Raw genomic sequence first — 15,756 nt, 5'->3', positions numbered from 1 at the left:
TCTGCATCCACATATGGAGCATCTCATACTAGTATTTCGCTCCTTAGCTGCTCATTGATAATGCTTCCGACTAGCAGTGCCCAAGGGCAATTTTGTGTCATTTTGTGTATTCCATATATCTCTGTCTCGTAAGTTAAATGCAATATACGTTTGCTATGTGTTTATTTAGCAATATTATTAGTAGCATTTTATACTGCATACTCAACTGTATCCTCGTTGAATAGCATTATTTGTGCAGTTAATTTTATACCTGCTCTATATATCTGAGTCCTTGTGCTGTATTATATTTGAAAATCTCTGTCAATAAAAACCTATTGAAACAGTGAGAACAACGGCCGTGTTTCATAACAATGGCCGAAGTTGTGCAAACAATGTCCATTATTTCACAAATAGCGTCCGTTGTTTGCACAACTACAACCGTTGTGATGAAATGCGGCCGTTGTTTTTACATAGTGTGAACCTGGCCCTAAACAAAAAAAAAAAAAAACAAGGGCTGTTGTTTTGCAATAACAGACGTTACTTGCCATTAAATAGCTGCCGTCCACTCAATTTCAACAGTGGGTGAACATAGCCTTTCTGTGTTTTGAGTCCACTCCTGGTTTTGTTTGCAAAATACTGACCAAATACTGTGTGGAAAAATAGCCTTAGGCTACAAACCCACTTGGCGGGTCTGCAGCGAGTCCCCTTGCTGCGTATTTGCAGCGAGACTCGCTGCAGATCCCGGCCCTATACTTTTAATGGCAGACAAACACATGTACATCCCTGCTGCGAGTTTGTCTGCAGCCCACCCCATTAACCCCCCGGCCGCCGGAGCTGATACTTCACCTGATCCCGGCTCCGTCGGTTCCCGATGTCTTCAGCAAGCCGGAGCGGGGACCAGGTGAAGTATATGCTCCAGCCAGCTGCCCGCAGCCCCGGCCGACCGATCGCACGACCCCCCCCCCAGCCCCGGCCGCTCGATCACCACCCGGCAGCACCGATCGCCCACCTGCAGCCCCCATCGGGGGGCGATCGGGCGGCAGGGGCTGCAGGGGGGCGTGCGAGCGATCGGTGCTGCGGGGGGGCGTGCGATCGGTGCTACGGGGGAGGGCGATTGGGCGGCCGGGGCTGCGGGCGGCTGGCTGGAGCATATACTTCACCTGGTCCCCGCTCCGGCTTGATGAAGACATCGGGAACCGCCGGAGCCGGGATCAGGTGAAGTATCAGCTCCGGCGGCCGGGGGGTTAATGGGGTGGGCTGCAGACAAATTCGCAGCAGGGATGTACATCCCTGCTGCGTGTTTGTCTGCCATTAAAAGTATAGGGCCGGGATCTGCAGCGAGTCTCGCTGCAAATACGCAGCAAGGGGACTCGCTGCAGACCCGCCAAGTGGGTTTGTAGCCTTAGGGTATAAACCCACACACCGTATATGCAGCGTATTTACTGGTGTGTGGGTTTATACCCTTATGGTGTTTTTTTCCTGCTTAAAATATTTGCGTGTGCCAATTTGCCATAGAGCACAGTGTAAAGTATGGCTGGGAGCCATCGTTACACTGTGAGCAGAGGCTATTTTGTACGGCCGCTGTTCTGTACAAAACAGACCTGTCAATTAATTTGTGCAGCCGCAGAGACAACAGCTGTAGTGTATTTACTATGGCCATGGTTCCATAGACTGTTATACGATTAAGCAGTGCTGTTAAAAAATGGCCATTGTTGCACTCTGCAGTAACAGCTGTTGTTAAACGGCTAAATACAGTGTGTGTACTTGGTCTAAGGGTAATATTCCACGGGCCGAGCAGAGGCCGATAAACGATGTAAACAAGCGCCGATCTGCCAGGCGCTCGTTTACTGGGCCTATTCCACGGCCCGACAATCGTTAGCGAGGGCTGCAGAGACATCGTTACTAATGTCCTTTCAGCCCTTGTTTCATACATTACCTGTCTAGGCGCAGGTCTTCTCCTTCTCCCGATCCCGCACGGCAGCATCAGCTTCGGAGCGGCCTGTCTGAACTGGCAGACCGCTCATTCAATCATTGGCCGCGGCGGTCTTGACCAGTGATTGGCTGAGCGGTCTATGAGCTCAGACAGGCCGCTCCGAAGCTGATGCTGCCGCGTGGGACCGGAATAAGGAGAAGACCTGCGTCTGGACAGGTAATGTATTATGTTTGTGAAATCGCCGGTCGCCGCTGCGCCCGCTATTCCACGTAGCCATGCGCAGATGACGACTGATGATTTTAGGTTTGAACCTAAATGAACGATCTGCCGATGACACGATCATCAACTGATTGTTCTCTCTATTCCACAGAGCGATAATCGGCCAAATCGGGCCGATTATCGCTCCGTGGAATAGGCCCCTAAGGGATTGGCTAAGCAGGGACGTCAGGGAGCCACAGAAGCTACAGGAGCTCAGGCCGCTAAAGTATTAAACAGGCAGCATTGGGTTAAGAGGGACTGGGCTTTACATACTTGCAGCAGAATGAACATTTGGCTGTATGTAAATCCATACACAATAACATTATAGGGAATCCCAGCATGTGAACGCAACCTTAAAATTGCATTTTTTTGTGGATTTTTTTACTTTCCTAAATCACATGATCAAACAATCATAGGTCTTGTACTGAGGAAAGCACAACTCAAAAAATGCAAAAAAAATAAAAAAAATAATTTACTTATATTGGTAAAAGCAGGCCACTAAAACGGCATCATGAAGCACAAAAGTGGTGTAATAAACAGTGGAAGAGACTCTTCAATCGGTACATTTACTGGTCTGCAAAGTGCCATACAAGTGGCTCAGAGAAAGTTCACAGCGACCAATCACAGATAAGCTTTTAAAGTTAGAAATGTGCTGAGAAAGTAAATCGTGGACCTGATTGGTTGTTGTAAAAAGCGCGTGTCACTGAACATGCTGATGTCTAAAGACAACTAACAGAATCAGGTGACCTGTCATCGCCAGGCAGGAGAGGGTTACAGTGTCGCTTCCTGGTTACAAGGCCACGCCTAATTTACTTTCGCGACAACATCATGCGTCAGCCAGCCAATCATATCTAGAGTAATACTTTGTAGCCCCGCCCATCGTCTCAGATTGAGGCTTGATACGCACTGCTTCACCTCCTGTGTCCCGGTGATTGTGGCTGTCACAGCCGAGGTTCCTGCGGGAGATTAGAGATGGCTTCTTCTTTGCGCTTTGATGGTCGGGTGGTGCTGGTGACCGGAGCCGGGGGAGGTGAGAGCGGCGGGGATCGGTTTCCGGACTGATTGTATATACAGCGTACTGCTGCTACTCTCATCATGGAGCCATCCACCTGCACCTGTGCGCAACCTCTGCACTGACACCTCCTCTACCTGCAGACAGTACATGATGGGGGCTGTAGTCTCCTGCTCCTCTAACTGCAGACAGTACATGATGGGGGCTGTAGTCTCCTGCTCCTCTAACTGCAGACAGTACATGATGGGGGTTGTAGTCTCCTACTCCTCTACCTGCAGGCAGTACATGATGGGGGCTGTAGTCTCCTGCTCCTCTACCTGCAGACAGTACATGATGGGGGCTGTAGTCTCCTGCTCCTCTACCTGCAGACAGTACATGATGGGGGCTGTAGTCTCCTGCTCCTCTAACTGCAGACAGTACATGATGGGGGTTGTAGTCTCCTACTCCTCTACCTGCAGGCAGTACATGATGGGGGCTGTAGTCTCCTGCTCCTCTACCTGCAGACAGTACATGATGGGGGCTGTAGTCTCCTGCTCCTCTACCTGCAGACAGTACATGATGGGGGCTGTAGTCTCCTGCTCCTCTAACTGCAGACAGTACATGATGGGGGTTGTAGTCTCCTACTCCTCTACCTGCAGACAGTACATGATGGGGGCTGTAGTCTCCTGCTCCTCTAACTGCAGACAGTACATGGTGGGGGCTGTAGTCTCCTACTCCTCTACCTGCAGGCAGTACATGATGGGGGCTGTAGTCTCCTGCTCCTCTAACTGCAGACAGTACATGGTGGGGGCTGTAGTCTCCTGCTCCTCTAACTGCAGACAGTACATGATGGGGGCTGTAGTCCCCTGCTCCTCTACCTGCAGGCAGTACATGATGGGGGCTGTAGTCCCCTGCTCCTCTACCTGCAGGCAGTACATGATGGGGGCTGTAGTCCCCTGCTCCTCTACCTGCAGGCAGTACATGATGGGGGTTGTAGTCTCCTGCTCCTCTACCTGCAGGCAGTACATGATGGGGGTTGTAGTCTCCTGCTCCTCTAACTGCAGACAGTACATGATGGGGGCTGTAGTCTCCTGCTCCTCTACCTGCAGGCAGTACATGATGGGGGTTGTAGTCTCCTGCTCCTCTAACTGCAGACAGTACATGATGGGGGCTGTAGTCTCCTGCTCCTCTAACTGCAGACAGTACATGATGGGGGTTGTAGTCTCCTGCTCCTCTAACTGCAGACAGTACATGATGGGGGTTGTAGTCTCCTCCTCTAACTGCAGACAGTACATGATGGGGGCTGTAGTCTCCTGCTCCTCTACCTGCAGGCAGTACATGATAGGGGCTGTAGTCTCACCGCTCCTCTAACTGCAGGCAGTACATGATGGGGGCTGTAGTCTCACCTCTCCTCTAACAGCAGGCAGTACATGATGGGGGCTGTAGTAACACCGCTCCTGTAACTGCAGACAGTACGTGATGGGAGTTGTAGTCTCACCACTCTGCAGACCGTTTATGTAGAGAAACCTGCAGCTTGTCACTTTGGTTATCTTCTAGGAGATACTGGGGGTAAAGGGCATGATGGCTGCTGGTTATCAGTGCAGGGGATCGGCTGATCCAAAGACCAAACTGCAAAGGCCAGGTGCTACCATGAGGCCTGAGGACACCGGCTATAACAGTGCAGCCATCACACCGGGGTGTGCCAGGCCAGTGTCATACTAACATTGTTCATCCCCTAGATCAGTCATCCTGCTCCAGTTGTTGGCTGTCAGGGCATGCTGAGGACTGCAGCAGCCACAGGTTGCAGATAGTAATTGGCCAGAACAGCCATTATTCTACCAATAGGTTATAAGTGCCAGGACCAGTGAGCTGTCATGTCGTCTGCCAGTAGCTTCTGTTCACACTTTTGCTTTACTATCCTGGATGTTTGACAGCAAGATGCCCTGCTGTCAGTGACCTGGTAAATGGGAGTGGGGTTGACGCCTTTCTACCAAAACACAAGAAGGGGGCGGGGGCGGTGGATAGCTTCAAGGGTCCCTGGTCCCAGCCACATACAGGAATCACCCGCTCACCTTCACTCCCAGCCTGGTTTAATTTATATTTGTGAATTTACAGATAAACAACTCTTAACATTCCCAGGCAAACAACTTTAAAGGGGTACTCCAGCGGGGGGGGCACTTTTTTGCTGGGAGCGGGGAGGAGGTGTCTGGGAGAAAAGACGTCCACTCACCTCCCCGGTTCCAGGAGTGATCGGTGATTGACAGTTATACCCAATCTCTCTGCTAAATTGTGCTGCAGCAATACTTACACAGGTACCTGTAATGTATATTCTAATACTAATATGCATTAGGATAAACATCAGGGGAGACTTAGGGTCCATTTACACAGAAAGATTATCTGCCAAAGATTTGAAGCCAAAGCCAAGAATGGATTTGAAAAGAGGAGAAATCTCAGGCTTTCCTTTATGACATGATCTGTTTATAGTCTGTTTCTGGCTTTGGCTTCAAATCTTTGGCAGATAATCTGTCAGATAATCTTTCTGTGTAAATGAACCCTTATGCTGCGTTTACACAGAAAGATTTATCTGTCAGATCTTTGAAGCCAAAGCCAGGAACAGACTATAACCAGGGAACAAGTCATAAAGGAAAGATTGAGATTTCTCTTCTTTTCAAATGCATTCCTGGCTTTGGCTTCCAAAATCTGTCAGATAAATCTTTCTGTGTAAATGCATCATTAGTATTGCCAATGATGGAGATATGTGCAGTAGAGGAGCAGTAGTTTACAGCAATATATGAGTAAAGTTAACATTCCTGGTGGTCTAGGTTAATAAGAACATTTAGTGTCATAGTACCTGGGGATCTAGAATGGTAAGTGGTTAAAATCTGTGTCATAGGGAGGGGGATCTAGAGCAGAAAGTGGTCCTTTTTAGGACTGGTGGCCAGTACTTCTGGTGTTCTACTCTAGAGCAATATGTGGATGAAGTTGGTGTCCCTGGTGGTCAAGGGCAATAAAATGCTACTGTTGGCTCACCTGGAAATCAAGAGCAGTAAGGAGTTAAAGGGGTTATCCAGCGCTACAAAAACATGGCCACTTTTCCCCCTCTCTTGTCTCCAGTTCAGGTAGGGTTTGCAGATAGGCTCCATTTACTTCAATGGAACTGAGTTTGAAACCCCACCCAATCTGGAGACAACAGTAGGGGCAAAGTGGCCATGTTTTTGTAGTGCTGGATAACCCTCTTAATGCCTGTACCCCTGGTGGTCTAGTGGCGGTTATGGGACGTTTTCTAAATGTCTTCTACTTTGCTGCTAATGCAAATGCTGAAGATTTTCTACATGGGAAATTATAACAAAAAGCGGCAATGAATAAACCATGTGACCCAACTCTGAAAGGGATTTTTTTTCCAAATCAATTGGTGCAAGAAAGTTAATTAGACTTTCCAGTACTTTTCAGTTGTATGTCCTGCAGGAAGTCTGACATGGCTCTCTGCTGCCACCTCTGTCCATGACAGGAACTGTCCAGAGCAGCAGCAAATCCCCATAGAAAATATCTCCTGCTCTGGACAGTTACTGACATTGACAGAGGGGGCAGCAAAGAACACTGTGTCAGGCTGGAAATAAAATGCCACTTCCTGCAGGTCATAAAGCAGCTGATAAGTAATGAACCCCTGCAGTGCCGCAATTGTGTCACTTACATCAGTGGCAGTAGCTGTGCTCCTGTCACTGACCTATTGGGACCTCCGCAGCGTGACTGCAGGTTTTCCGATCGTTGTATCTGACTGCCGGAGGTCTCTTGCCTTCCTCCTGGCAGTCAGATCGGCGATCACTGTATAGAGTCTGCACAGGCAGGTTCTATGCAATCAATGCTATGCTATGGCATAACAATATACCAATGATCAGTGTAAGAAATCCAATGTAAAAATGTTAAAGTCCCCTAAGGGGACATAAAAAGTGTAAAAAATAAAAAATAAAAATAAAAAAAATGAAGTTTTAAAAAACACACTATAGCCCCTCCCCCAATAAAAGTTTAAATCCCCCCCCCTTTCCCATTTTATAAATAAAACACACAAAATAAATAAACCTATAATATACCGTAGTGTGTGTAATCGTCCGATCTAATAAAATAAATCAATATTGTTCCCGCACGGTGAATGCCATAAATAAAAAGCGGTAAAAAAACACCAGGATTAATTTTTTTTTATTACATTTTATTTAAAATAAAATGAATAAAAATTGATCAATACATCTCATCTACACAAATAAGAATCATCGAAGATGAGGAGGAAAGAACAAAAACGCTAAATTGAAAATTCTCCTGCCCTTAAGGCCATTTTGGGCTCCGTTCTTAAGGGGTTAAATGGGCACTCTGGCTAAAGATCACTTTCTGTGCAGCTCTGACTGCCGAAAGTGTTGTAAGGATGCTTGCAACACGGGCCGGCTCTGTTCCAGTGATGCCATTTTGTGCCGTAACTTCAGCCTGCAGTGGGCGTCTTTTCTTCCTGGATGCTCCGCCTTCGTCTTCTGAGACATCACTTCTGTGCCACACTCTCGTGATAAGCAAGGGTACATCCAACTGGGCAGAGCCTTTGGCCACACCTGTGATGTTCACATTTAAAGCACATGATACTTTCAGGAATATTATGTGACCTGACTGAACAGCACAGGGGGAATCAGGGCCAATGGCTCTGCTCTATCAGCTGTACTCTCACTTATGGCACGGCACACAGTCGCTGTCTCAGAATAGGAGGAGGGCACATCCAGGAAGAAGAGACGCCCACTGCAAGCTGACGTCACAGCACAAAATGGCGATGCTGGAATGCAGCCAGCCCGTGATGCAAGCATTTTTACTAGAAGTACAACACTTATGTCATTCAGAGCTGCACAGAAAGTGAACTTTGGCTGGAGTGCCCCTTTAAATAGAAGTTCCCCTTCAAGAACATGCATCTTTACGCCCTGTTTACATTATGTCTCGCAGAAGATTTTAATGGTGGGAACTTTATAGGGTGCATATACAACGGTGCCCATAGACTTTATTATCCAAACACATGTAGACTGACAGAATGTTTTTGAAATAGATACAACGCTATACTGTACATCAGCAACTTTTATTCTACTCCTGGAGTGCTGGACTATTCCTTGTTTTTGTATTCCTGTTCAGAGCCCTGGGCACCTGGGCAGAATGCCTGGAGCATAGGAGCTGACTATCTCTGTTATTTGCTTATAGGCATAAAACCGCAATCATATGGTGTCACACTTGTATGCCAAACACAGTGTAAACACAGCCTCACAGTTCCTGAAAGTTTGAACTCTTTAGAGTCTTCTGTATTTCTCCATAAATTTGACTTAAAACTGCCAGAGATTTTCCTACCAGTCCTAAAAGTAGATAAAGAAAGCAATCCAAACTGCCAAGTCAGAAATATTTATGTAGTGAGGGTCTGTGGTGTGGTATCTGGTATGACCCCCTTGTGCAACAATAATGGCATCTAAATGGTTCTGGTAATTAGCTGATTAGTCCTGGATATTGGCTTGGAGGCATTTTAGCTCCTTCATCTATACAGAACATCCATACACTAGTCTTGTCATGTTGGTGGGTCTCCTCCTAGTAGTTGCTTCTTTGAGGTCCATCTACAACAATTTTGTTGGATTAAAGGGGTATTTCAGTCCCCAATTCCAGATTCCCGTAGAAAACCCTCTCCTTTACTGAACAGTTCCTGTCTGGGCCAGAGATGTCAGCAGAGGGCACTGTGTCAGACTGAAAAGAAAACATTACCTGCAGGACATACAGCAGCTAATACAGCAGCTAATACGTATGGGAAGACTTTTAATAAAAGTAAATAACAAATCTGTATAACTTTCTGACACCAGTTGATTTGAAAGACAAAGATTTTCACTTGATAACCCCTTTAAGAAATGGAGTAATATGTAATCTGAAATCACTCATGGAGGCTCATTGGTTTAGAGCAGCAGCGCAGAAAGAGCAAAGTTTTTGTTTTACAACTTTTTCTACCTTAGTGAAATTGACAGAAGACAATGCTGTTGCGAACTGGGAGATTTCCAGCAGGTTTGTTAGTGGTAATATTGGCTTTCAGAGTGTCCTATGCCGCATATTAGAATTTTGAAACCATTTCCCTCCTTTGTCTATTTCTACGTTTCTTTATGGCAATCAATGTAATAGGCAAGTGTCATATGGATTTCAGTTTTTTCACAGTCTAATGTGAATGTCTTTGTTTCAGGTTTGGGGAAAGCATATGCCCTGGCTTTTGCTGAAAGAGGAGCCTCTGTTGTCGGTAGGTATGATGCCAATTTAAGGGTTTGTTTTTCTTTTCTGGGTGACCTTTGCCTTTTAAGAAGACTTGTCTGTCCCTTAATTCGAAGTCCAGCAGCTATCAGATGGTTTGATTAATATTGGTATTCTGCTCAATTAATAGGGATTAGAACAACATTGTCTAAGGGTGCGTTCACACCTACAGGATCTGCAGCAGATCTGCAGCAGATTTGATGCTGTGTTCAGTTATTTAAATGAAATCTGCTGCAGAAAATCAGCTGCAGATCCTGTAGGTGTGAACGCACCATAAGGGTATAAACCCACACACCGTATACGCAGCGTATTTACTGCTGCGATACGCAGTAAATACGCAGCAAATACGCAGCAGATTAGATCTAAATAACTGAACACAGCATCAAATCTGCACCAACAAATCTGCTGCGTATTTGTTGCGTATCTGCTGTGTATACGGTGTGTGTGTTTGTACCCTAAATTGTATTTCATCACTATCACCAGTGTAATAGAAACAAAGTTGCAAATATTTGTGACTTTCACTTATTTTTATTTGCTTTTGGTTTTCTTGTGTTCTTGCTTTAGAGTATAAGCTATAAAGCAATAAGAAGTATGGCAAAAAAAAAAATGCATAACATGTTGTGTGCCACATTTGCCAACCTTTCTGAAAGGTGCCTTAACATTGCAAGTTGCGCTGTGAAATCTGCTACAATACTCAGTACCTCAGTAACACCACACAGCACGCTGTATTCTCTATCTGTAACACCACACAGCACGCTGTATTGTCTACCTGTAACACCACACAGCACGCTGTATACTCTACCTGTAACACGACACTGTAGTTTCTACCTGTAACTCTGATATTGGAATAAAGTAATGATTTAATTTGTGCCCTTTTTTTTTTTATTTCATCTCTGCGCATGTATTATGATCGACCATCCTTTATCTTTGAAGTTAAGCCTCACAATAAGGACTTTATCTGATATTATCTTACATGGGATATACTGTTAATGCCTCGCCCAGGTGGTATTGACAGTGCCAGCTTTGATCCTCTCTGTTGTTTAGCATTATTTAATTGCAGTAGTGCATAATTTTTGTGAAGATGCTGCAGTAAAACTCCAACATGTGTGAACATAGCCCTAATTTCATTGCCAACTTTTGCACAATCAGTCAAGTTGCAGCAGCTGCTTCTGTCACTCCTCGTCTACTCAGGTATAGGCTAGAGGGGCTGGTCAGAGATGGTAAATTGGTCAGTCACTCAGTGGGGGTAGAAGATCCAGCCAAGCCTACTGTAACCTCAGAGATGATGTGTTGACACGGGGGAGGGAAGGTGGAGGTCAATACAAGTTTTGTAGTCCTTTTTTAAAGGGCTAAAGGCTAAAATGGTATTGAGTATCAAATCAGATTTTTACCTCAAAGCTCCCAGTGTGAAATCCGCAGCAAAGTCAGTACCCTAAACGTTTTTTAGTTTTGTTTTATTTTCTTTGAAAGAGTCTAGGAAAAGTTTTAGTTCTTTAAACTAGTAGTCTTTTTTTAATTTTGCTCAAGAAGGTGGTAATTAGAAACCAAGCTATACTTACCTTACTTGGCGGCCGAGCAGTGGCCCCCACTTCATCTGGGCTTGGACTTGGACTTGCCACTGACTGGTTGAGGGGGGGGAAACATGTGCTGACCCCAAACTCAGAAGCAATGTACAGCAGGAACCTTAATTTCGTGAAACCCTGTAAACCCCTTAGCAGTCTCCTAGAATGGCTTTCCTTTACAGAGCCTATTACACGACTTTACCTCTTTAAGTCACAGACAATTTTCGTTTTTGCCCTTTTGTTTTTTTTTGTTCCTCATGTTTGAAACCATAGCGCTTTCAACTTTTCATGTACAGAACCATATGAGCTCTTTTTGTGACACCAATTGTACTTTGTAAAGACATTCTTCATTTTTCCTTAAAATATGCAGAAAATCTTGAAAAATATATTTAGGATGTGAAATAGAAAAAAATTTCAGGTGGCTTTTGTGTTTTACACCATTTGCCATGTGGTAAGACTGACATCTTATGTATGTTCCCCGAGTCAACACAATTACCCAATTATCATCCTCTCCAGCAGCCACAGCCCGCACGGCTCTGGGAGTCGGGTCGTGACATCACCATTTTATCCAGGAAGTGAAGCCTTGATGCAGTAGTAAGTGCAGGGAAAAAAAGCACTTTATAAGCATTTCCCATAATAAGTGTATATTGGTGATTTGTATAACTTTTGGGGGACAATAAAATACTTTAATAAAAATTTTCGCTGGACTTTAATACTTGTAGGACCAGTTAAAGGAGAATTCCGGGGTCTGGTAAAAAAAAAACTTAATTTCCAAATAAACAAGGGATCATGTCTAACTTTTATGTAGTAACAGTTTGAGCCCAAAATGGTTTCTCTCTGACCCCCACATCACCTGGTCTCTCTTCACTTCCTGTTTGAGCTCCCAGCTCCTCTTCCTCGTGGCTCTTACAATGCCACACCTACTGTACACTCCCCTCTGCTCTTTGTCCAGCCCACCTTCTGAATATTCTTATTACTCTCATTAGCCTATATCCCCGCCCCTTCATCCTGCATAGCATCACTAGTACGGAGTCTGCATGGCCTGAGGGGACCTGTTGCTGAAGTCTGAAGTATCTTCTACCAACAGCTTAGCAAAATAGTAAATCATTATACTCCAAAAACAGCACATAGATATGCACCTTTACTATCTAACATATAGTGTAGAAACATGACAGTATTGATTTCACATCCCCTGTTGTAACCCCCCCCCCCCTCCTCCCGTTATGATCGCTGCACAGACAGCCTGGCCGGCCGAGGAGACAGTGAAAGATTATCTCCCCCTGCACTCCCCCCTCCCTTCCTCCCATTATGATCGGTGCACAGAATTCCTTTCAGTGTCTGCACAGCCTGCCTGACTTTCTGTGCACCGATCATAACGGGAGGAAGGGAGGGGGGAGTGCAGGGGGAGATAATCTTTCACTGTCTCCTCAGCCGGCCAGGCTGTCTCCTCCTGCACTCTTCTCCCCCCCCCCCCCCCCCCCCCCCCCCCCCCCCCCCCCTCCTCCTCCTGTTCTGATGAGTGAACAGAGTGAGGTGTTTGCAGAGCCTGCATAAGCCTGTCATGCTTTCATCCACCTCACCTCCCACCCCTGTTCTGGTACCTGCCTTCCACCTCAATCAAAATCTCTATTTCTGAATGTACTGAATAGTTGCAAACACAAAACTAATATGAATAGCAAGTACAACAACACTGAGCTGTTGCTAGCACTGGTGTATATACATATGTACTTGTACTTTTGCTAGCAACATCTATCTATCTATCTCCTATCTATCTATCTCCTATCTATCTATCTCCTATCTATCTATCTCCTATCTATCTATCTCCTATCTATCTCCTATCTATCTATCTCCTATCTATCTATCTCCTATCTATCTATCTCTATGCCAATAATATCATGGTGTACACACAAGGGGATGGGCAACAGCATCACTAAAAAATGCAGCTCCCTGTTTCCCTGCTGCTGCAGTGTCAGTGACACTGCTCTTGTTGTTCTATTCATTGCATATAGAGGACGATAATACTGACAATAGGTCATAATACTGCTGCTCCCTGCTGCTCTTGGTGTTCTATTCATTGCATATAGAGGTCGATAATACTGACAATAGATCATAATACTGCTGCTCCCTGCTGCTGCAGTGTTAGTAACACTGCTCTTGGTATTATATTCAGTATATATGGATGGCAATAATACTGACACCAGTATTGGTGTCAGTGTTATCACCATCCATATACATTGAATAGAACACCAAGAGCAGTGTTACTGACACTGCAGCAGCAAGGAGCAGCAGTATTATGATCTATTGTCAGTATAATCGTCCTGTATATGCAGTGAATAGAACACCAAGAGCAGTGTCACTGACACTGCAGCAGCAGGGAAACAGGGAGCTGCTATTGTATATGAATTTCCATTGCTGCTATCTTTTTATAGTGCCCCATAAATAATCTGAGTGAAAAAAGGCAAACATTATAAAAATATCATGTTTTTAGCCATTTTGGCTTACCTTTCCACAGAGGATTACACAGGCATCAAAGTAAACTTTCACACTGCAGCATGCCAGACGAGGAGTAATGAAAACAGTCCAAGACAAGCCAGGTTCTAAAGAAAACTTTTATTGTTTTGCAATTTGTACATGTTAGGGGGGATGGGAACAGCATTGCCCACCTTAGCTCACCTTAGCCCACCACAATAAAAAGCTCTACTCATTGGCTAGGCACACAGCAGTCACATGGTGTTCAGGGCTGTTTGCTTTGCCCTGAGAACCATGTGACCAGAAATCCCGTCCAGGAAGGAGGAAGTGCTGATTACCTAGTCTGCATATGCATGAGGCTGGGGGCGTGCCAAGGCTCACAGGCGTGCCGACTGCACAGAAGAACACTTCAGGAACGCCCCGAATCGTGACGTTGACTGCTGCACGTCACGACCCATGAAGCTGCAGGGGACCAGGGACTCGTCGTGACATAGGCAAGAGAAGAGGAAGTAGTGGACTTCCGGCGGCTGGAGGCAGCAGGAAAACTCTGGTAAGGGAATGTAATCAGTAATCAGTGTATATTGAGATGTTATATAACTTTTTATGTGGGGAGGGAATAGGGCAAAAAAATTTTCACCGGACTTCTCCTTTAAGTATGTTTGCAAATGCATTCATGAAGCAAACTCGCCAGCAGTGGTCTTGCTGGTGTGTGTTTATATATATAGCTATAATGAAGATGTATAGGGATATGGGGGGGATGCATGAAGACCGGTGTACTAGTACGCCGGTCTTAAAGTAGGCCCCGGAGCCGCGTGCCTGGCCGTAACCTTTGTGTATATAGCTTTATATACACCAGCCAGACCACTGCTTTTAGAGCAGAGTGGTGGCCAGTAACCCAGACAACCAACGGGAAAGAGCAGCATATCAGGACAAGGTTTGCTAAATAGTTGTTAAACTTAAAGGACTCATCAAGTTCAATAGTTTTTCTATGTTAGTTGTGATGGGAATACCCCACAGGATCAGGGAACTGTATTGCTGGTGGCCTGGCTGTTCAGACATTTATTCTCTAAATGTTTAATAACTATAGTAATGTGTGAATGTTTTATGTGATCTTATAATTGTGAAGTGAAAAGCTCCCTCATGACAGACATTTTACTACAGAAATAGTCTTTTCCAGTTCTATAGAAGATCCAAGTAAATTGCCATGCTGATTTAGACATCTACTATGTAAAACTCTTGAATGAGTGACATGCACCTGTACTTATTTTCTAAGCTTCAATCATAATGCTAAATCCATTAGAGTTTCTTTGTATTTGCACTTGGTAAGGGAGGAGGGAAAAGCCATAAAGTTTTGCTTGACCTTGACATAATTCTGGAGCATTTTGCTTTGTGAAACCCTGTTCTTTATGGCTGTAATAGGTCTGCCAGGTAAATTGTAGGCAAGATTTCCCTCCAGTTCCAATGCTCTGTTGCAAAGTGTCTCTTGCCTAAAAGTAGTCTATGAAAAGTCATCAGAAACAGCTGCAGACCTATCTAATTGTGTAGAAAATATTTGGATCCATCAGCAGGTGGTGCTGTGTTAGCTGTTAATGTTTATTAACTGTACAGTGCTTGTGTAATTCCCTGCTCTCTATGGTTGTGAGCTCCTCTTTCTCTGTATCCTCCATCTTGATGTGATGTACATGATGGTTACTGTATGTGTGCTGTATGTACTTGATGGTTACTGTATGTGTGCTGTATGTACATGATGGTTACTGTATGTCACAGGTAAAGCGTTAATTCTCCCACATGACACATCTGCAAAAAGGATTATTTTGGAACAGTCTGTAATCCCATACTACCACACTTGTATGTGATATGTGGCAGTAATTATCCCATAATGGCTTACATACACTCACCGGCCACTTTATTAGGTACACCTGTCCAACTGCACGTTACCACTTAATTTCTAATCAGCCAATCACATGGCGGCAACTCAGTGCATTTAGGCATGTAGACATGGTCAAGACAATCTCCTGCAGTTCAAACCGAGCATCAGTATGGGGAAGAAAGGTGATTTGAGTGCCTTTGAACGTGGCATGGTTGTTGGTGCCAGAAGGGCTGGTCTGAGTATTTCAGAAACTGCTGATCTACTGGGATTTTCACGCACAACCATCTCTAGGGTTTACAGAGAATGGTCCGAAAAAGAAAAAACATCCAGTGAGCGGCAGTTCTGTGGGCGGAAATGCCTTGCCAGAGGTCAGAGGAGAATGGGCAGACTGGTTCGAGCT

General features: G+C 45.2%; 1 protein-coding gene across 1 annotated transcript in view; it reads left to right on the top strand.

The window, feature by feature from the left end:
* Nucleotides 1-3,058: 3,058 nt before the first annotated feature.
* Nucleotides 3,059-15,756, top strand: part of HSD17B4 (hydroxysteroid 17-beta dehydrogenase 4) — a 250,503-nt gene continuing 237,805 nt past the window's right edge. Inside the window, exons 1-2 of the mRNA XM_069962669.1 lie at nt 3,059-3,200; nt 9,391-9,444. Of these exons, the coding sequence (XP_069818770.1) occupies nt 3,143-3,200; nt 9,391-9,444 (112 nt within the window). The 5' untranslated portion in view covers nt 3,059-3,142. The remainder of the gene's footprint in view (nt 3,201-9,390; nt 9,445-15,756) is intronic.

Source organism: Dendropsophus ebraccatus, chromosome 3, assembly GCF_027789765.1.
Source record: "Dendropsophus ebraccatus isolate aDenEbr1 chromosome 3, aDenEbr1.pat, whole genome shotgun sequence".
In the NCBI taxonomy this organism is placed as follows: Eukaryota; Metazoa; Chordata; class Amphibia; order Anura; family Hylidae; genus Dendropsophus; species Dendropsophus ebraccatus.
This window is presented reverse-complemented; position numbering and strand designations above follow the sequence as displayed.